The 21,653-nt window shown below is 41.4% G+C and overlaps 1 protein-coding gene across 1 annotated transcript in view; it reads left to right on the top strand.

Annotated features, from left to right (window-relative positions):
- The first annotated feature begins 2,356 nt into the window (after positions 1 to 2,356).
- Positions 2,357 to 21,653, top strand: part of LOC306930959 (VPS10 domain-containing receptor SorCS1-like) — a 78,156-nt gene continuing 58,859 nt past the window's right edge. The window contains exons 1-5 of the mRNA XM_079512092.1: positions 2,357 to 2,871; positions 12,962 to 13,029; positions 14,253 to 14,352; positions 14,758 to 14,916; positions 16,911 to 16,984. Of these exons, the coding sequence (XP_079368218.1) occupies positions 2,383 to 2,871; positions 12,962 to 13,029; positions 14,253 to 14,352; positions 14,758 to 14,916; positions 16,911 to 16,984 (890 nt within the window). The 5' untranslated portion in view covers positions 2,357 to 2,382. The remainder of the gene's footprint in view (positions 2,872 to 12,961; positions 13,030 to 14,252; positions 14,353 to 14,757; positions 14,917 to 16,910; positions 16,985 to 21,653) is intronic.

The following is a 21,653-nucleotide window of genomic DNA, read 5'->3' as shown; positions in this document are numbered from 1 at the left end:
GCCCCACACCCCCTTAAAAGTTTCCATAGGGAAACTCTGCCATTACTCTTCACTTTTGTAAGTTACAATGGATAAGAGCGTCTGATAAATGCCTAAATTGTATTGTTCAACTTGTGATTGATTTGGTTTTTACTTTCCATTCAATTAAATGAAATGGACCAATTCACTGACTTACCTTTCACACTGCCTGATTGCAGGTTTCCGTCTGTGTCTTGGGCTCTGGTACATGGAGAAGAACAGTCCATATTCAGTTGGTGTGACAACTGGCAAAGCAGAATTTCTGTTTTGAGAAAGACAATGATTCCCCTCAGTCTCAGTTGCCATGGTGTTCACAAAAAATGTATATATGTGGGTCCTTTTTTCACTCTCAGAATTAAATGAACAGCTAGTCTACATGTGTATCTCTGCAAAGTGAAATGACTAAGTTCTCATCATGTCTCTCATGTGATTTTTGAGCAATTAATGCAACATCACACCTCCCTTTATCTCAATATTGAAGGCTGCTGCTCAACACAATATTTTAGTATATCAACATGGTGTGTATTATTTCATAAGGTCCCCACCTCCCGTCATAACTCAAACAAGTGTCCTTTAGTTGCATATACACAAACATGAATAAACTTACTGATTCAAAATACATGTGACATTAATACATTAATACATCAAACACTGTCATCATTTTCACTAAGAGGGCCCACGTCTTTCTCTGATGAGGCTATGCTTTTAGCTCACCTCCTAGTTCAAAGTTGAGCCTTTTAACTCCTCCACCATTTAAATTCTCAATCAGCCATCAATCTGCATTATAGACTGGTTTGCTCTTGTCTGGTAGGGGCTAACTGAAACAGATTGAGACAGCTCTCGCACCAAGCTGCATCACTAATGACCGCCGATGAAAGACGTCTCTGTGCCGTTGACCCTGTGTGTTGAACAGGAGCACGTCCCAGTTCAGAGCAATGGGCCGGGGGGAACAGCTCAATACAGAGATACTCTTTGCCATCAGTCACCAGTCAACGGCATCCTCATGCTATCGACTAAATGTTAGCCGGCAGAAACAGAATCTAATCAAACGGTTACAATTGGCTCTAGTTCTCTTAATGGTCTACATTATCTTGCTGGATCAAAGCCCAACATATTTAAAATAAATGTGAAGAATATATTCAAAGGGCTCTGCATTGACACATGTTCATTATTCTATTCTTTGTTCGCAGTATTTCTGCTCTCATTCCAATGATTATTTGTCTGTGATGTTTGTCTGCCATATATAAACACTGCAATACTAACTCAAGAAGACAGCTATAGCCTGCTTAATATCTATGGGCCCAAAGTTTGGGAACATTACTTGAATTAATTTAGTTAATTCAATTCAATTCAACATTTAAAATGTTTTCTACATTTCATGTTAATGATAACATGAGAAATTATGGAATTTATTAAGACAATCTGTAGCTGAGCTCCATTCATTATCTTACATAATGACTTGGACAGTGAATGCAGGCAAATGCTTGATTCTAATAGGCATGTGTGTGTGTGCTAGCCTGCAAGGGCTGTTATCAGGAACTTCTAAATAATTTCATGATTATATCGCCAAAAACGAACTAACTAATTAACTTTTATCTATGAAATGTAGGCCTGCCTTAGATATTATATTGGCTGTTTTATTTCTGGCACTGAAATCTGAATATTGTGGAAAGGTGATGAAGGTAGCCAGGCCCTATATAATTCAAATGAGATTTCTTGTTTAAGCTCGTATTGAGCTGCGTTTTTATGTTTAGCTGGCCCTATTTTCCAATCTTACCTCAGAAACCCTTGGGTAAGCATGGTCTGATTGATTAATGATCTATGCTTAATCGACATTGTACATAAACATATAATTTAAATGTAAAACTAATCGAGTGCAGTCATTATTTCCCCCCCATCTCGCTTGAGATAGGCTAAAGACGGGGGGGAATTGCCCCTCTCTCTCCTCTCGTGCAGCAGGATCCAACCTCCAGCCCCTCCTCTAGTCAGTGCATCGTTTTCATCAGTACTTGGGAACACTTGTCCATCACCCCACAGTGCATTACACACTCTCGACTTTACCAGGCGAAATTAGGGGCATCCTAAAGAGTCGCTATGATATGTTTTGGGGACATTTGAAAGCGGAATCTACGTAGAATGGAGATGAGCTTCGTTTGTTGCCTTTCTAACCTGATTGCTAAATGGATTTGGCTCCTCTCCTTAACTTCCATACTGGGCATAACAAAAGCGGAGATAAGGTGCATCCCATTCCCATCATGCGAGATACCTACAGTCCAACACTTTCCACGGGAGCTCTCGGCGCTGGATGTGGCTAATTATGGCGAGATACCAGCTGAGGAGTTCGTCGGATTTGCCGAAAGGCTAATGGATCTGAAAACGAACAGAGACCGAAACGACAACGTCGCGGAATTTACCGGCAGCGAGGAAAGTTACCGGGAAAATAACTCCGTTTGTGTTGAGAAAGACGCACTCGAAGAGAAACTTTCTACTTCTCACGAGTCTCGTGGATCCGATGGTCCAGTACGCGCAACGACCGTTATTGCCTCCTCGGGTGACAGCAATTTGACCGAGGAAAGCAAAGACGATGAAAAAAAAAGTTACAGGCTTTACAAAGAAAACGTGGTACAAGCCGGTGATGCGATCACAAATACCATTGTAGCTGGCTTAAGGAGCTGGTGCAGGAGACGAAGGCGCAGCGCGCCGACGGCTGAAAGCATGCGAACGTGGTCCGCATTTCCATGGAGCGGCGAGGAGGACCAGCAGGAGTTCCACCTGACCAGCTCAACATTCCCCCTCGCCGGAGACTCGGCTCATAACCAGGCAGTAGTGCACTGGTCTGGGCAGAACAGCAGTGTAAGTTTCTCGTGTGTTCTTCCATTATTACGCACGGCACCACTGCCACCACACACGCAAATAAACAGAATTGTTTTATTTTTTTTTGGTACTAGACTTGTTGATAGGCTAACTGAATTAAATATCAGACTGTTTAGTGGTGGTGGCAGTGGTGAGACTGAGACGTGACGTGAGAGATTATAATTGTGAGGATCAGGAGGCTGAGAAATTAGCTGGAATCTGAGTTTGTGCGTTTGGTTTGTGCGTTGGAAGAGATTTTCTTCCTCTTGATTGCTGTCGTTCACTATCTCTCCATCTCCCCAATGTCCCCATCTCTCCATCACTCCCTGTCTCCTCGCCCGTCTCCTCTCCCTCTCCTCTCCTCTCCTCTCCTCTCCTCTCCTCTCCTCTCCTCTTCTCTCCTCTTCTCTTCTCTTCTCTTCTCTTCTCTTCTCTTCTCTTCTCTTCTCTTCTCTTCTCTTCTCTTCTCTTCTCTTCTCTTCTCTTCTCTTCTCTTCTCTTCTCTCCCTCTCCTCTCCTCCCTTTCTTGTGTTGTGGTTCTATAGTGGCAGTGGGCTTTAGTTTAAATTAAAATGAGAACTTGCTATTTCACTTGAGTATTACAACTTGATAATTTGTTGCATTATTTAAATATTCATATTATGGCGGTTTATTAATGAATGCTGCATTACTTTTTTCGGGCCCTCTCTCTCTCTCTCTCTCTCTCTCTCACTGCTTATAATCAGTTGATCTCTCTCCCTATCCCTCCCTACCCTCCTCTCTCTCTGTTGTTGGTGGTTCAAAACGCCCTCTTTTGATGTGACATATAAGTAAGCCTCGCTGAGCCAAGTGGCTTTCTGTAGCATGTGGTGGCTTGATGTACAAGTACATCCCTCAGCCAGCCATGACGTACAAGTACACCCCCTGGACATGGCACTAGCAAGTCGTAGGGAATTACTCCCGATCCAATTCTTGATGCTGAGTGTCAAGCAGGGAGGCATTGGGTCCTATTTTTAGTCTTTGGTGTGACCCGGCCAGGGGATCGAACCTGACCTGACCTCCCGATCTCAGAGCGGACACTCACAGTAGATGAGAGATAGGCACTACTTCAACTCACACCTTTTCTATTTATATTTCTAAAGCCCTACACATTACAAAAAAGTCCTGAGTGTTAATTTAACTCTGAGAGTGTATAATAACACTGCCAGCTCAGACATTGAAGGTAGAGGATATACCCCAAGATAAGAGTTTATCGAGTTCAAGAAAGGTCATGTCTTTTGGTGTGCAACATTATAATACTACCATTCATCCCTGAAATGTCTTTGACATGAATGTCATTAATATTGCTTTACAAGAACCAACATATAAATGTTTCAAGTTCAATATATACTTTGATATTGATGACACATTTTGGTCAGAACACTTCTTTAATCTTTAGTGTCTCACACGCACTTAGGCACAAATAAACACCTTCTTGAATCATTCACCTTTCCTTTACTATGAGGCTGCTGTCTGCTTCAGGCTGGTAAAACATTCTTGCTCATCAGAGACAAATATATTCTTGTTTTTGAGCTTGGAGTTGTCGCATAGCGGCTATGCTAATGTCCTAACCCTAGGGTTTGGACAGTATATTATAGGCTATGCCATAGCCCTATAATATATTGTCCTGTGAAATGCAAGCATCAAGGCAGCTTCTGTGCATACCTTTTGGCTCCAGGTCGGAGCTCCATTTGATATCTAATATCACTTGATAATGTCTAATCTTGCGTTCATTGTTCAGACCGCACCCAGCCACCCCCCCCAAAATTGAGGCATGCAGATTCAGCAGGCAACTCAAGCCTGGCTGGAGTTCTAGGCTAGGCTTCACTTTTCACTTGAAAGACTAAATGATGGAAAAGCTAAGTGCAAAGAAGCAGGACGCTCTGTTTCAGATGACTTCTCAAGCTGAGCCACATCCACATTGGACTGGGATCTCTGCAGAGAGGACGTCAATAACTCAGACGGCTTCTGTTCTGCTTGATAGGTGTTGCTGAAAGAGCAGACTTTCTCTTTTGCCGACTAAATTGAATGCAGAGCATTGCCTGTTCAGGGATCAGAAATAAAGTGTCCCAAAGCCTCACGAGGTTGCTGATAATTATATAATCTCATGCTGGACAAGAGTAAAGTTTTAATGAATCAAATATTTTAGGAACAATTAAGCTTCTTAGGCATTGATTTGCACATTTAGTATATTTGTAATACCTGCAATTTCCAGGGTGATTCACATTCACACGGTTACTGGAGCAGAATTCTAAATAGACAAGGTTTCTTCATTTCCAAAAAATGCATGATTTAACTCTCTGGAGAGGCCAGGCAGTGAGATCAGGACATTAGTGATTTCTCTTTTGTGTGATAGTGTAAAGTCGCTGCATATTTAATAACCGAGTTGACCTGTTATCCATCGGAGAGCCAGCCGTTCTGACTTCAAACAATCCCGACCCAGAGCAACATCTGGTCTACTGGGAGACATTGCTTTGTTAATTGAAGTGATATAAATTGATGTGGCAGACAAAAGCCTCCGTACAATACACATACAACTATGATAGTATTGATGTATTCCGGCTTGTCCATTATGTGCTTCCACATAATAATAGTCATCCTCACAGAGGCCAGGCCGGCACAGTATCTCCATCTCAAAGGCAATAAACAATTGAACAGGAAAGGACAGTTCTTTCTCTTGTTTTTATAAAAACGATTAGTAATGCAGTTTCATGTGGTGATTTTTGTACAAGCGAGAGTTCATGCCTCACGCTTCACTGGACCCAGGGGGGTCTTCAGATATTTCCAACATCAATGGGAATCTTTTGGAATGAGTTATTATTTCTTTTGATGAAATAAACGTCATGATTTTTATAATGAAAGCGAGTGTTAGGCCTACTAGAAGTATTCCTCTCCCTATTAGAATCAGATGCAATTATTTCTTCTTTACCAATAAAACATTTTTGCAGCTCATAAATGGGGTAATAAAGAAATTGTATAACCAACATTGTATAACCAACTACCCTAAACCAGTCTGTTTTTGTTACAGATAAGTATCTTGTTGATCTTGATATTTAAATTCTAGTGAGAAACCACAGTTGCAATTATTGTTTTTATGGAGTCATCCATCTGTTTAATTGTGCTCACTTGACTAAATATGATGACGATGTAACTTAATTCCATCCAGCTGATGAGGCTGGATCAAGGGAGTGACTGAATTGCAATGTGTACTCCGTCATACATTTAATTTGTCTCTTTCACGTGTTCTCCCTCAGTTACTCTGTCTTGCCTTTCATTTTCCTCTTTCACATGTTCTCCATTGGTTCCTAGTACCACACTATACAGCACTCCTCCGCCCTCAGTCACCCCTTCTCTTTCCTGATACAACACCTTCATTTCACACCATTAATCTCTCCAACCTAAGCCCTTTAAGTCCCCATTAAAGCTCTTTTCATTTTTCAATAATGGTCAGATTCATTCCAAATCATTTAAGGATTTAGGGCTCGAGATTCAATTTGCTTATACACGTGTGTCAGACAATCCCTTTTGGACATAGTTGTGCTAGCTTGGTAAAACGTGGGCTACATGTTAACTTCAGAAACAGTACTACTTTTGCCTATATTCAGATGGGGAGATATAAAAATACCCATGGCACTACTGAATAAATAGAATAAATTGCGTTGTCCCAATCTATAGGGCGTAGCATTTTGTTCCACAATAAAAGGCCATTCATAGAGATTACCAAAAATATTTATATAAATTATTTTGAGCCTAGAATCAAGCCATCCTGGTGAATCATGATCATAAAACATTTGATTCTGTGAAAACAGATATGTATATTAAATTATATATTCAATTCATTTATTTTTATATAGGCATATTTATGTATACATACACACACATTTTGTTGGAAATCTATGGGAAAAATGAATGGCTTTTTTTGTGGAACCACAAAATGGCCACTGCTATGCCCTATTGGAAATGTGATGGACACACTATTTAACACAGGTTTAACTGCAAAAATGGATATAAATGTACCACAGCAAAGCTGCATTAACTATTCACCAACCGCATAGCTTCACCTCATACTGTACGCATAGCTTCACCTCATACTGTACTCATAGCTTCTACCAGAATGCAAAAAAGGTTTTACAGTTGGCACTTGACTGGATGCTAATTATATCTGACTCTAACACTGGATGCTTCCCAAGAAAATGCATAAAGCTAATTTGCGAGACAGGAGGTAGGAAGTAATTTGTTGCTATTTTCCAGACTGCAACGGGTTGTTTTATTGTGTATGACAATGTCCAGCAGGCTGTGACTTTTGGAAGCTGTAAAGGCTACTTTATTGAAGGTGCATAAATCTCTGCAGCCCAACGTGGACACTTATGTGTCACCACTGGCTTAACAAGCTACATGGATTAGCCCTGTTAATGGATTCCATACAATTCAGCACAAAATGTGCAGATCAAAGTTGACTTAGTCAGCTAATCAACTGAAATAGTTATCAATAAATAATAATGATAATAAAACACATCTCGTTCATTCATTTTGTGTTGTCCTCAAGTTCAGTGTTATCAACTTGGCTGCCAAACATGGTTTCTGTTGAGTGGTTTGGTAGAATTAAAAAAGGAAGGGATGTCCGCACACTGAATTGTAGCTCCCAGAAAAAATATTTATTTGTTACAACGTTTCGATATCATACCTGACGAAGACCCACAGTGATCGAAACGTTGTAACAAATAAATCATTTTCCTGGGAGCTACAATTCAGTGTGCGGACATCCCTTCCTTTTTCATTGTACGTATATTTTTGACCAGCACCTGTAGAATTTCTGGAGATGTGCGTGCTTCCTGTCGGATCCTATCTCTAATGCTTTGGTAGAATTCACATCTGAGAAGACATCTATCTGGGTGCAAAGTAACCAAAGTGTCAAACAGACACTGTCAAGGCTTCACAGAATGGCTGCGTACAAACACCAGCACATTCCTTGTTCTCAAATCACTTCCCATAAAGTCGTAAAATCACCGTGGGACTGTTCATTGGCTGTTCGTGGGACTGACCTCACCCTAAAGGGCAAGGTCCCGCTGAAACAACAGGTCTGGGAATGCCCATATATGGACTTTTTTTCTTTCTTTTTTACATTTTCGGGCTGGGTAGGGCGTAAAATGTGTGATTAGTAAGGCCAGGCGGGGCCTTGGGCCAGCCCAGTTAGGGCCCAGGTAGGGCCGGGCCTTAACCCATATACTGCCTCCTGCTGGACGCAGAGCCAACCGCAGACTGCCGAGCCTATTTCAATGCAGCACACTGCACACGCTGGACTGACATCCTGTCTGGAGCGTCCATCTTTAATGCTAGCGAATGCTAGCAAGCTAAAATGAAGCCATCCTTGCTCTAGAAAGCGCCAATGTTTCCATCTAAACCATTGGATAATCAGAAGACCTCCGAACATCGCGCATTTTATCCAAACCATGGAGAGCTCCGTAGATTTCGAGTTATTCAGCCTGTATAATGGGAGGTGGACGGCAGCGCGGTTGCACTATCTGGTCTAGGATTGCTAAAGAAGGAAAGGCCAAGCCAAAATAATAATAATAACAAAAAAGAAATCAGCTATCCGGTTTGATATCAATAATACAGCTTATCAGACGGAACATTGCGCCAGAATCAGTTGCTGGTTGGATTCCTTATGACGGAACGTTCCGCCAGGAGCAGTAAATCTGTTAATTGTAGGGCTGCTGGGCGCAGCTGCGCTAATAACTTTGGGGCGGACCCGTCTAGAGTTTGAATGGACAGGTATCAGTCAAAAGGGAGACATCAAAGAGGATGGACGGGCGGGGAAAGATCAATTATGGAATGTCAGAACAGGTCAACTCCATATATGGAGAATTCATCATCATCATCATTTTTCGACCGCGGTCGAGATAATGGATTTCACATTGCCATGCCAGACTTCCCGGTCCTTCATTGCCATCCCCAGTTCCTGAGAATTAAGGGTTTGAGGTTAGATGTAGAGTTGCTGGCCGGCTCCATATATGCAGATCTAGGTGATGATCCGGTCTTCTCCGTGCATGGCTATCCAGGGTTTTATGAGGTCAGTGTCGTGATCTTCATATGGAGACGGCCATATATGGAGCATGTCACAAGGCATGACGGACGGACTGACTGACTAGCCTCGAAAACCCAGACGTTTTTATTTCCAGGGAGAGACTGACTGACTGACAGGTTTTCATAGTAATCTGCGACCTATGGTCGCAATAATATATATATATATATACATATTTCTTTTGTATACATGAAGTGGGGGTAATGTGTGATAAAGTCAACGAAGAGCTGCCCTGGGAAAACAAAACAGTTGTCCCACGGGGATTCCCCCCCACAGAGTGGAGAAGGAGTTGGTTGAAAACATCACAGGTGCTGCAGGCCCCCGTCGTGCAGCTTTTGCACTCTGGGATTTGGTTCCTTTTAGCCTGGATAAACTCCAGTGTCAAGTCATGAACTTGACCACATCATCCTCCGTAACCATGTTTAATGGCTTGGATTCGTCCACGTTTGACATTGTCAGTTCTTTCAACAGCTAGTTCGATCGTGGGCGATACGGCGGCTGACCAATTAGTGCATCAACTCTTTCTGCGCTAGGCTTTGGCAGTGTAATTCTGTATGGAACAGAAGTAGAGGGAGTCTCAAGGTTGTTTATTATTTGTCTCCCGAGGAAGAAATTTGTCTTAGACAAAGGGCCTGCATGCAAGCGTAGCCCTTATGCCCATGTCGCCGCAGAGCAGCGGCAATACATCTTTCTTGCAACATCAAAGAAAAAGAAAAAGAAAACAAAGCAGGGGGGGGTGGGGGGGGAGCATAAGAAGACATCACATCACATTTCAAGTAAGGTTGGTAATACTTGTTCGTGATATGCGACCGCCTCCAGTGAGAGCAAGAGAAGAAGAGTCTGCGATTGGTTGTCACACTTAACGTTTATGCTTAAAGTCATACCGTGTACCAATTATTTTAGTAGGCAGGGTTTATTTTGGCGACAATCCTTGTAGCTCTGTTGTCACTCATTTTCAACATTTTACTATGTCATTAATATACCTTAGAGCTGTTGTGTGGAAATAATAAAAAAGTCCCCCCATTCTATGTTTCCTAGAACTGGAGGTCTGAAAAAATCATTAACATGGTGAAACACATCTTGATGATGTCATCAAGATGTGTTTCACCATGTTAATGATTCTTTTCATACTTTTCATATTAGGAAACACATAATGGGGGGATTTTTTTAATTATTTCCACACAAAAGCTCTAAGGTATGTTAATGACATGGTAAAATGTTAAAAATTAGTGGAATGCCCCTTTAAGTACCACTAGTACAAAGGTAATGCTGCACGGTCCTAGCACCTGAGGATATTTTGGAATATAACAATCAGAAAGTTGTCAAAACCCGTTGATTTGGAAAGGTTATTGTCAAAAATATACCATCAGTCATTTCACAACACAGGGTTGTGTATGACAAGGGGTGTGGGGGGTTGTCCTTATACTGGTAGGTATCTTAGGGTGTTCAGTATATATCTTTTTAATGAAACAGAAAATATATTTCATATTTGAAATCAGCAGCCGTTTCTATTCCATTTGTACTATATTTGTATTAAGACTGAGCCCGCCGTCTGATACAAATCGTTTTTGTTCGTTAATCATTTAAACTCCCTAGTATAAACTTTACTTGAATTGGCCCTGTACTTGGTCCCTTTTTTATTCTCTCTACACCAAATCTCCTCACCAAAAATGACCGTTGTGAGCTTGTAGATGAGGGGGAAAAGGGAGAGAGGAGCCTATGTCAACCAATAAGCTGCTGGGTACCAAAACCCGAACACGATGATTGACATGTCACTTTGTGACTTGCACGTTGTCAGCTCAATAACACAGTTTACTGGTTGTATATCACTGAAACAACCATTTCACACACAATGGGGTTCTCTGTCATGCTGTGACCTTGTCACATTGTGGCCCCCAGCCAGGGCAGTGAGACAACCATCCATCTGACCTTTTGACAAAATTTGATTCTGAACCCTGAAAGTAAAGCTATTACCATCTTCTTTTTAATAACAGTGTTTTTTTATTTATAAAATGCATCATCATAAAAAGTGAAAGATTTGTGTTTGATGGAAGTTTTAAATGAAGAAAATGTTAGATGATAAATCTTTGATTTTTTTGTTATTGTCAGTTCAGTTTATATTGCAAGTCTCTCCACTAGAAATTGAGTCACCATTTTTGCTATTTTGTGTTTGATGTCAGTACCTAGTAGAGACCTGTGGATGGCGGATTATGGTGCGGTTGGCGGATGGTGCGGTTAATATAAATAGGATGACATAATTAATGCGGAACAGGTGAGTTGAGTTATGAGTTATTATGCCCTCATATATTTCCATCGTGGTGTCCCAAGCCAGTAGAGACCTGCGGATGGTGCAGTTAACACCTTGGAGGCGCAAGACGGAGATCACGTCAAGTTCAAGTGCACGGTCATGATTGATTAATCTCCGTCAAATTAGTGCTATGAAAAGATCGCATCACTCTACAGCCTAGAGGCGCTTGTTGCGCAATCCTCGGTGTTGCACAACAGTGACACGTCATCGAAAATGTTCCCTGCCTGTTTAGCTGACGACAACGAAAATCTTAAAACATTCATAACTCGCGATCTAAATAATCCCGTCTAATTATAAAAAAAGATCCTGTGTTTGACGGCCCTCCGCGGTCCAGTCGCTAGTCGCGATAGATTTATTCTTACCTCCCGGTGTTGTCGATCGCATCTTTAGCATTGTGGCTATTGTTAGCTGCTACACACACATTCACAACAACATCCGGTCCGTCGGTAAAAGTGGTCCGGGCACTATAAACGATGGGCACATTTTATTAATGGATTAAATAGGCCCGGGCCCTCAAGGTGTTAATATAAATAGGATGATGTGGTTGGATAATGGGCGGATAATGAATTTGCTATTGCGGGTGACAAAAAACTAGTACCTAGGTATTTGTACTGTTGTTTACTGTACAGTTTACCATCTGAGTGAACGGTCATTAGCAGAAGCTTAGTTTATCAACAGCCATCAAAATATTCAGTGCAGCAGGTTTCAGGCTCCCTGTAAGCACTCCCAGGAGAGTAGTATCATCTTCAGTTTTCGGTGTGGGACATTACTCAAACAACTCCTGCTGTAAATGGCGAAGGGTGCAAGGTGAAACACCCTCGTCTTCTGTCTCTTGGAAGGTCTGAAAGACCTTTAAAATTGCATAAAATGCAGTGACTCACTGTTTTCTTGGACTTACATCATTCTATCATTCTATTGAAGGTATTTTTTTCTATCCATATTGTCGTCTAGAGGAAACGATATGTTTATGTTCAGGATATGTAAACATGAGCCCATGGATCAATAATTAAGTTGAGGACACGGGCATTGATTTGGCTCACATGCTGTGTACAATCATTTCTGTTTTTTAAAGACACAAAAAAAAGAAAAAAAGAAGACAAAGGGGGTGTGGGGTGGCCCAGCCATTCATTAACATCTGGACCAATTTACATGGCTTGAAATGTATGGCTTTTCATTTGTATTAGTAAAGGCCTGTGTAAGCTCCATATAACTAAGGCATTTTTTTACGACCCTCTTCAAAACAGATGTCTGTGATATTTTACGAGGCGCAGCCATGCCGTTCCTGGCATGAATGATTGATGCATTGTTTACTTATTTATTCATTTATTTATAGAGCAGCAGTCGTTGTCTCTTGCTTTGGGACAAGCCCACAGCGTTTGACGTACTACATGCTTTAAGGTTCTTCACCTTAGGAGAAGAATACATGTCATGCTCAGGTGAACAAACAAAAAAAGAAGAAGTCTGACTTACCATCAGTGTTCTGGTTTGGGATTTGTTAAAGCTCTGTCTCTTGGGGTGTTAACAGAAGCTATCCTAGATGTTTGTTTATTTTCCTTCGACATACATCATGTTTAGAGGGTAGCAATTTGATGTCGGGGGACTTCTCAAATGACACTGCACGTCTCCTAAGCCATTAATGTGTTTGATATACTGTATATATATATATATATTTTCTTTTACAGGTGATCCTCATGCTGACAAAATTCTTTGACTTCAATGTTGGTCGAGTGACTGAGAGTTCTTTATGGAGGTAAGAATGACTTCCATCATCCACAAGTCCCCCCTTGTTGGCGTGATTTACAGTTGGAGGCCATCGATATTGTCCTTTTCTTTTTGCTGAGGTTTGCGTGATCTGCGCAAAAGGACAGTTAACCCATTTTGGGCGGGAACCCCTTTTGGTGTTTTAAACATTATGTTATAATTTAGCTATTGAAAAATAGCAGATCTACAAGCTCATAGCGCGCCACCGAGTGGCGCGCTACGAGCTTGTAGGTCTGCTATTTTTGAAAAATCGTGAAAATATTTATTTCAGAAAACTGGAGGATTTAGAAGGATTTTTTTAAATTTTGAGGTCAGGCCAAAATGGGTCAAATGATAAGGGACAATATTGGTGGCACCCAACTGTACACTTTATGGATTATTACCTCCCTGAGTTGAAAGGGAGACAGATACAGTGAGACAAATGCACAAACTCCACATTATGGCTTAGATAATTACTTTTCACACTCCCTGCATGACTCCCAAATGATTACTTTCCCTCTTTGACAAACAAGATAGAAAACAGCAGATGTCTCAAAAACACATTTTCAAAACATTTAATGGAAATCTACAAATATTTGCTTCTTGAAATATAGTCTGTCCAAATATGTAGACTACACAATTTCATGCCTGGTTATTATGCATCATTATGGAAGGAAGTGAGTCCGATATCTCTGATAAGGTTTGTTGATAACGAACAATAAAAACATACTATAACGACGTGTGTATCAAGAGGTAGAGCAGGTCGTCCAATGATCCATGGGTCGGCGGTTCGAATCCCGGCTCCTCCTGTCTACATGTCGAAGTGTCCTTGGGCAAGACACTGAACCCCAAATTGCTCCCGATGTGCTGGTTGGTGCCTTGCATGGCTTCCGCCGCAATCGGTGTATGAATGTGTGTGTGAATGGGTGAATGTAATGCACAATCTATGTAAAGCGCCTTGGATAAAGGCGCTATATAAATGCACCATTTACCATTTACCATTTATAACACTTATGTACAATTTCTTATGGTTCCCTCGTCAAGCATGTCATATTGGATATTCCTGTTTATTCAAGTAATTAAAAGAATCTCCATTCATCTAGAAAATTGCCTCATGACTTTTGTGTTGCAATTTTCTGCTTGCGTGAGAGGCTTAATGATTCTATCAGTGTACTAACTAGTATGCAATATTCTGTTCTTCAACACCCTCCTTAACTCATCATTTAATTTTAGGTCAACAGACTATGGGACCACATATGAAAAACTCAATGAAAAGGTTGGGCCAAAAACGATACTGAGCTACTTATATGTGAGTCCGAACAACAAAAAGAAGGTAAGCTGCTGTACTCACCTCAAACATACGTACCATACTGTACCACCTTCCGGTTTAGGATATTGTGAAAAACATATATCCGTTGCTTTCCATTCACACTGATAAAATATGCAAGATGTGGCTTAGCTTAAACATAAAGATATGGAGTGATAACATATCGTTTTTTTGTGCTCATTATTGTTTTTGCACAGTTACAAAGTTATTTTAATCTTCTCACAGACCGCGTGTTTATCTCTGGCACTAAATTGCTCAAGCATACCTAAGCCCTGGGGATTGGATGCCATCAAGGCAATTTGCTAATTCGCCCAATTTAGGCTCGGTCTTATGACAGTGACTATTTACGGTTTACGACAAAGAATGGATCAGTCTTAATTCCTGCCGTCCTGCCATCGTGTCTCATCTCAGATCATGTTGCTGACCGACCCGGAGGTGGAGAACAGTCTGCTTATTAGCCTGGACGAGGGAGCATCATATCAGAAACACAGTTTAGCCTTCGACATCCTCAGCCTCCTCTTCCACCCTGAGCAGGAGGACTGGATTCTGGCTTACAGCCACGACCAGAAGGTAATGATGTGCCAGTCAAGCAGCGTTGAATGAATGCTGAATGATGGAAGTGGATGGATGCTAATGGCTGCTGAAAACGCCTTTTGACTTATGTGATACTGCTCTGCTCGACATTGTCTAATGGCCCTCGTTGGAGCCTCTTTTTGAGTTGCATGCGCACTGGCTCTGTGGCAAGCCTGGCGGGGCGTGATCAAAACAAATATCTTGCTTAGATCTTACGTAAGCTAAAGTGTGTGTGTGGCCCGGCGCTCCTTGAAATGCCTCACTCTCCTCATTGTGTCTCATTATCAGGATGTGGTCTTCACTAGCAGAGACATCTGTCACTACAGTCAGAGTTGCAGTTGGCACAGTAGAGATGCCTAATCACCTGTTTCCTTAAACAAGCCATAGGGTCTGGTTGCAGGATCTAAATACAGCGTGTCCTAGTTTGAATGATTGTATCCCAGAAGAAACAGGAGACAGTTAACGAGGGAAGCAGCAAGGCACGCATCAAACAATACACAACCTCACCTCCTACATGTACTGATGCACAGTCGTGTGCACGCACGCACGCACGCACGCACGCACGCACGCACGCACGCACGCACGCACGCACGCACGCACATTATTCTCAGTGAGAACTTTGCTGTCTGGTCTACTCAACACCAGAGACATCAAACTATGGCTCCCCTGCCTGCTTTTTTGGAAGACTTGATTTTCGGGAAGAGAAAAACGGTCTAGGGTCTGAAACGTGAGATGAATGGTTCATGGGGGTGAAGACAGCACTTTCAACTGAGAGTTATCAATGAGCAAAAAAAAAAAAGCAAAGAACTGACATCTGTTTTATTTTTTATTCACTCGGTTTTCATTTGTATTTATTCTTTTTTTTAACAATTTACAATTTACAATTTAGGCATTTAGCAGATGCTCTTAATCCAGAGCGACTTACATTAAGCAAGAACAAAAAGCATTTTAAGCCTTTATTGACAGCAACAATAGAGAGGTTTGGTTCCTGGCATGGTTGCTTGACTCTGTGAGTGTGTGAATGGATGAATGTAATTTACTTTGGCCAAAGGTGCTCTATAATTGCACCATCTACCATTTACAATTTATGTATTATACGTCCTTAGTACTCGCAGTGTGCTGACCGGTCCAGTGGTTTATCAGACAGGCAGACACAGAGAGAGACAAACACAGACAGACCCTTTTCTAGACAACTCTGCCCCTTCAGTGCCACGCCATAAAGAAATATATAATAGCAGCAGATATCAAATATTTACCGATGCACTCACTGTCATGTATTTTAAACTGTACAAGGATAAGCCCAAGTTATGTCAGTCACTCCGGTAAAGCGGACTTCAAGGATACATGACTGCTAGATTATAGCTGGGAAGATGACATATCTTTAGGGTAGTCCAAGTCCAACTGTGCAGTAAAAGGCAGACTTTTGCAGACTAATAGCATTATGCAAAAATGTTTCACCGACAGTTAAGTGAGGCATTTTGACATTGGCAATTAGGCAGGATTCCTGCTGAGTTACAGTCATGAGAGAGAGGTACCCATGGAAAATGAAGCCAAGGTGCCCTATCTGTGAAAAGTGCCAACCTGCCCCCCCCCCCCCTTTTTTATCTCCCTCGCTGTCTCTCTCTCTATATTTATCTCACTTTCCCATTCTCGTGGCAGAGACAGATTGTCGAGCCTATGTTCCAGTATTGTTTATTTAGTATTCAAAAAACATTATTTGAAGCACCTTGAAGTGTACCCAAAGTATTTTTTAATTATCTTCTTCCTAAATTGCAATGACAATACCGTCCCCAAGTTCACCCCAATCTAAAAGAAAAAAAACACACCCATGAGATTGTCCTCTTAATTCGGCACCACTGTGCAACTGACAGCCGCTTGGGCATATTGTTTTATATTAAATGAGGAACAACAGGACATTTTCCCAGGTTATTTCATGACAAATTATTTGTTTTTGACCGGGTTGGGGTGATGTGTTCTTCTTCTTTTTTCAGCTCTATGTCTCTGTTGAATTTGGGAGGAGATGGCAGCTTGTGCATGACAGCGTGGTCCCCAACCGATTCTACTGGTAAGATCACTCCTTTGAAACGAAACTGTCAATCTTACTGGGACAGAAATGCTGCAATATCACTTACAATTCCCCATATTCTAGAAGTAAAGTGGATAGAAAAGTGGTCGTGGAGAATTATGCATTAACCCATTTTGACCTGAGATCAGATTCTAAAAATGTCTTCTACATCCTGACAGTTTTCTGAAAAAGCTATGTTTCTATGTCAGTGGTTCTTCGATTTTTCAAAAATAGCAGACCTACAAGCTCGTAGCGCGCCACTCGGTGGCGCGCTATGAGCTTGTAGATCTGCTATTTTTCAATAGCTAAAGCATAATGCTAACACCAAAAGGGGTTCCCGCCCAAAATGGGTTAACAAATAAAAACATTTATGTATACATAAATAAATATTACAGTACCATCCCAATGATCCCATACAGTACAATGCTAGTGGTGAGAGTCCTTCTCTATGCATATTTACATACTGTATGCTGTGCCTGCACAACATGCAGCACATGGCTTGCAATCGGCTAGATATTGCATAGTGATGTTGGGGAAAGATGGAGTAATATTTACCAAGGATATTGCCTGATATTGCAGCAACATTGCTTGTCTGTCGGCTGATAATATGCAATGCCCTGAATCCATTTAAAGGAGCATTCAGTGATTTGGGTGATTTGGAAAACCACCCAGTCCGCCCGGTAACAAAATGTGCACATGCACGCTCTACAGTGGGGGGAAGTGCAACAGGCCAACATCATGTGCCCCCAGTCGATCATGATTGGAGGAAGGCCCCTCTCATCCTGATTGGATGAAGGCTTTGCCACCCGCCACCAAAACTGAAACTAGGGTTTTTTGACCCCAGGGGCTCACTGGGGACAGGGAGGAACTCCTTATATGGTCAGCACACTCTATAGTAGGGAGGATTATCCAGAAAAAAAGAAAAAATAAGTGATATTTGAATTAAGTAAAATCACTGAATATACCTTTAATATGGTTAACACCATGGAGGCCCAGGGGCGGAGATCTCCGTCAAGTTCAAGTTCAGGGTCAAGGCGGAGATTGATAAATAGGACGGAGATTAATGATATCAAAACCGATCGCTTCGCTCCACAGCCTAGGAGCGCTTGTTGCCCAATCCGATGACGTGTCAAACAGTGACACGTCATCGAAAATGTTCCCTGCCTGTTTAGCGGACGAAAACGAAAATCTTAAAACGTTCATAACTCGCGATCTAAATCATCCCGTCTAATTATGAAAAAATATCCTGTGTTAGACGGCGCTCCGCGGTCCAGTCGCTAGTCGCGATAGATTTATTCTTACCTCCCGTTGTTGTCGATCGACTCTAGAGTGGTGTGGCTATTGTTATAGCTGCTAAACACAGACATTCACAACAACTTCCGGTGCGCCGGTAAAAGTGGTCCGGGCGCTATAAATGATGGGCACATTTTAGTAATGGATTAAATAGGTCCGGGCAAGCAAGGTGTTAACACTGACCCAGCAAAACCATTTCTAACGGTGTCTGACAATCAAAATCTGCCATACGGAACGGAGTGAACAGACACATACGTGTCTGCAGTCACCTATGTCTCTATCTATCGTCTATCGATGCGTCTATTATCGATCTTTCCAGGTTTGTGTCCAAGCCTATTAGGATGATGTCCCAATCACATTAACCCATTTTGGGCGGGAACCCCTTTTGGTGTTTTAAACATTATGTTATAATTTAGCTATTGAAAAATAGCAGATCTACAAGCTCATAGCGCGCCACCGAGTGGCGCGCTATGAGCTTGTAGGTCTGCTATTTTTTTTAAATCGTGAAAATGTGGCCACATTTTATAAATTTCGACGTCAGGCCTAAATGGGTTAAGCTTAATTATAGGCCAAGTAATTTCATTGCATCTCACCTTTACGGAAATCTGGTTTTACCTCTTTTTTTGACTGATTTCACAAACGTGTGCACTAGCACTCGGGTAAGTGATGACAAAGTGGCTTTTAGAGAAATCACAAGAGCCAAAGAAAGGAGCAGAGGAGGCAGTTTTCTCAGCCCAATAAAAATATTATTGGCCCCTTGTGTTGAAAGCTTCTGATATTTTAACCCATTCAGGCCTGACGTCGAAAATAAAAAAAAATAGCAGCTAAAAAAAAAAGTTTTCTAAATCATGACAATTTTCGGAAAGATTTGAGGCACATTTTAACGATTTTTCAAAAATAGTTCATAGCTTGTAGATCTGCTATTTTTCAATAGCTAAATTATAACATAATGTACAGTATGTAACCACCAAAAGGGGTTCCCGCTCAAAATGGGTTAATCCTCAAAGGGACGAAGGGATATATTAGTGCTCATTTCCTTTGGGGGGCTGAGAAGAAAAGTATAACTTCCTTTAGTGGTGGCTATATTTCCTTCCATTTCACCAGCATACTGCCACTAACTTAAGGTGGCCTTACACTAGCCGATAATCGGGCATTTTTGACGCTCGGGGGGTGCCCGACTCAATCGGGCACCCCCCAAGCGCGATCGGGATCGGCCCGATCAACATCAAGAATGTTTGATATTTGCTCGGCCCCGCTCCGATTATCCTGTAGTGTGTGGTGCTGTCAGATTTCAAATGCCCGATTATCGGCTAGTGTAAGGCCACCTTTACATACAGTTAAAGCTGCTATAAGCAATAATATGTCAAAAGTTTAATGACCTTTTTATTTTTATATTTTTTTGTATTCAGACAGCCAGCAATGGGTCTCTGTGACACATCTAGGGGCCACAATCTGCATTCAAAGATTTTCCTAGAAGCTTTGTCATTGGTCGATTTGCCTGTCTACTTCCTGATTGGTTAGTCATTTTGACCGGGTTTTTTTCGACCAATGACAAAGCTTCTAGGAACATCTTTGAATGCAGATTGTGGCCCCTAGATGTGTCACAGAGACAAATTTTACTCATTGCCGGCTGTCTAAAAAATAAAAATCACACCCGTGTGAACTGAGTGGTGTAAGGTTTTAAAGATCTTTTAAAGATCTTTGGCTAGGTAGGGTCGTCTTCTGATGTGATGATTTGTGACCATGAAGTTGATTCAGCTGGAGTTTTTGTCCGATGTGAGGTATTATATAAGGTAAGGTATTATATAGCCTGATCAGCTCTGATCTGACGTAATGAAATCACACCCGGATGTGATTTCACAACTGGCCTTTTTTGTGCAGAAAAAATGAGCATGGTTGCTACGGTCATCCAGTTCACCCGGGTGTGATTTAATTACGTCAGAAATTATTTTGAACATAGCAACCATGCTCATTTTTTCTGCACACAAAAGCCAGTTGTAGGAGTGGTTTACACCACTCAAAAAAGAAGAAGAAAAAAAGTCATTACAATTTTGACATATTGCTTATAGCAACTTTAATGGAGTTTTAATTATTATATTGGTAACAGAACAAAGATAGGCTTGACCTACTACAGTATAGAGTATTATTATGAATTTTCCAATATACATACAGTCTGCTCACAGTACAATTATCTTCTGTGTTTTTTGAGTGGTGCAAACCACTCCAACAACCAGCTTTGTCTGTACCCGTGTACCCGTGTATGTACCCGTGTACCTGTACGTGGCCCCACGCACAGGTGAGCATGGTTGCTATGGTTAGTGTGTGACGTCACTGCACCACTCAGTTCACACGGGCGTGTTTTTTTTATTAAGTACGGCTAATGCATGTTTTATCATGTTACAATCCTGAGCCCTGTCTTGGATGATATTTTTATCGAACATAAATTGGAGGAGTTTGTGGGGCTCAGTCATAATCAACATTTCACAGAGAGATGCTCTGACCTTCTCCTCTGTAAGATAGGTGGATCAATAAACATACTAGAAAAAGGCACAATTTCAACACAATTTGAAGACGGCTATCACTAGGAATGTGCTTTCACCATAAACTGTTTAACATCTTATCTAACACGTCTTCCAAAAAAATATTTGCAAAACGTGTTGGTGACAGTCTTGGCATGTCCGGGTCCACTGTTAAATCCTGAATGTCACTTTAGCTCTGAAGGTGTATTATAGATGGAACAAAGTCTCAGAGTTAAATTAAATCCTGAATGTTACTTTAGCTCTGAAGGTGTATTATAGATGGAACAAAGTCTCAGAGTTAAATTAACACTGAGGATTTTACTGTGTACGCTTCCTACACGACACGTAACATCGAGGGGGACCTATTCATAAGAGCAATGCCCGCTTTTCACTGATGGAGTGGAATGAAGTATTTGACAGAGAGACCATTAAAAGAGATGGAGGTGAGAGGCAATTACAAAGTGCTGAGGAAAGCAGAATCACAGCTCGTTTTCTTTTAATATTTTTTATTATGGTTCAGATGCTGCCATGTTATTGAAAATGAGAAGAAACCCATCTTCGGCCACAGTAGCAGCTATTAATGCAACAAGTGGTCACTAACACTGAACCTCAGAATCACTATCAACCATATACATATATATTCAGCGTCCTGTACATCTTCCCAGTAAATTATACTGTAGGTCAGGTATAGCTAGCAGGTCGGTGTTTGTGGGAGATAGTCATAATTGCGACCGTAGGCCGCAGTTTACTTTTAAAACCTGCAAAACCTGTCAGTCAGTCACGCCTAACCTGTCAGTCAGTCTGTCAGTCACGCTTCGTGACACGCTCCATACTGTATATGGGTAGAATTCATTCCA

The sequence above is a fragment of the Electrona antarctica genome (genome assembly GCF_951216825.1).
Source record: "Electrona antarctica genome assembly, chromosome: 10".
Classification (NCBI taxonomy): domain Eukaryota; kingdom Metazoa; phylum Chordata; class Actinopteri; order Myctophiformes; family Myctophidae; genus Electrona; species Electrona antarctica.
The sequence above is the reverse complement of the archived record's forward strand: the minus strand, read 5'-3'. Positions and strand labels throughout refer to the sequence as shown.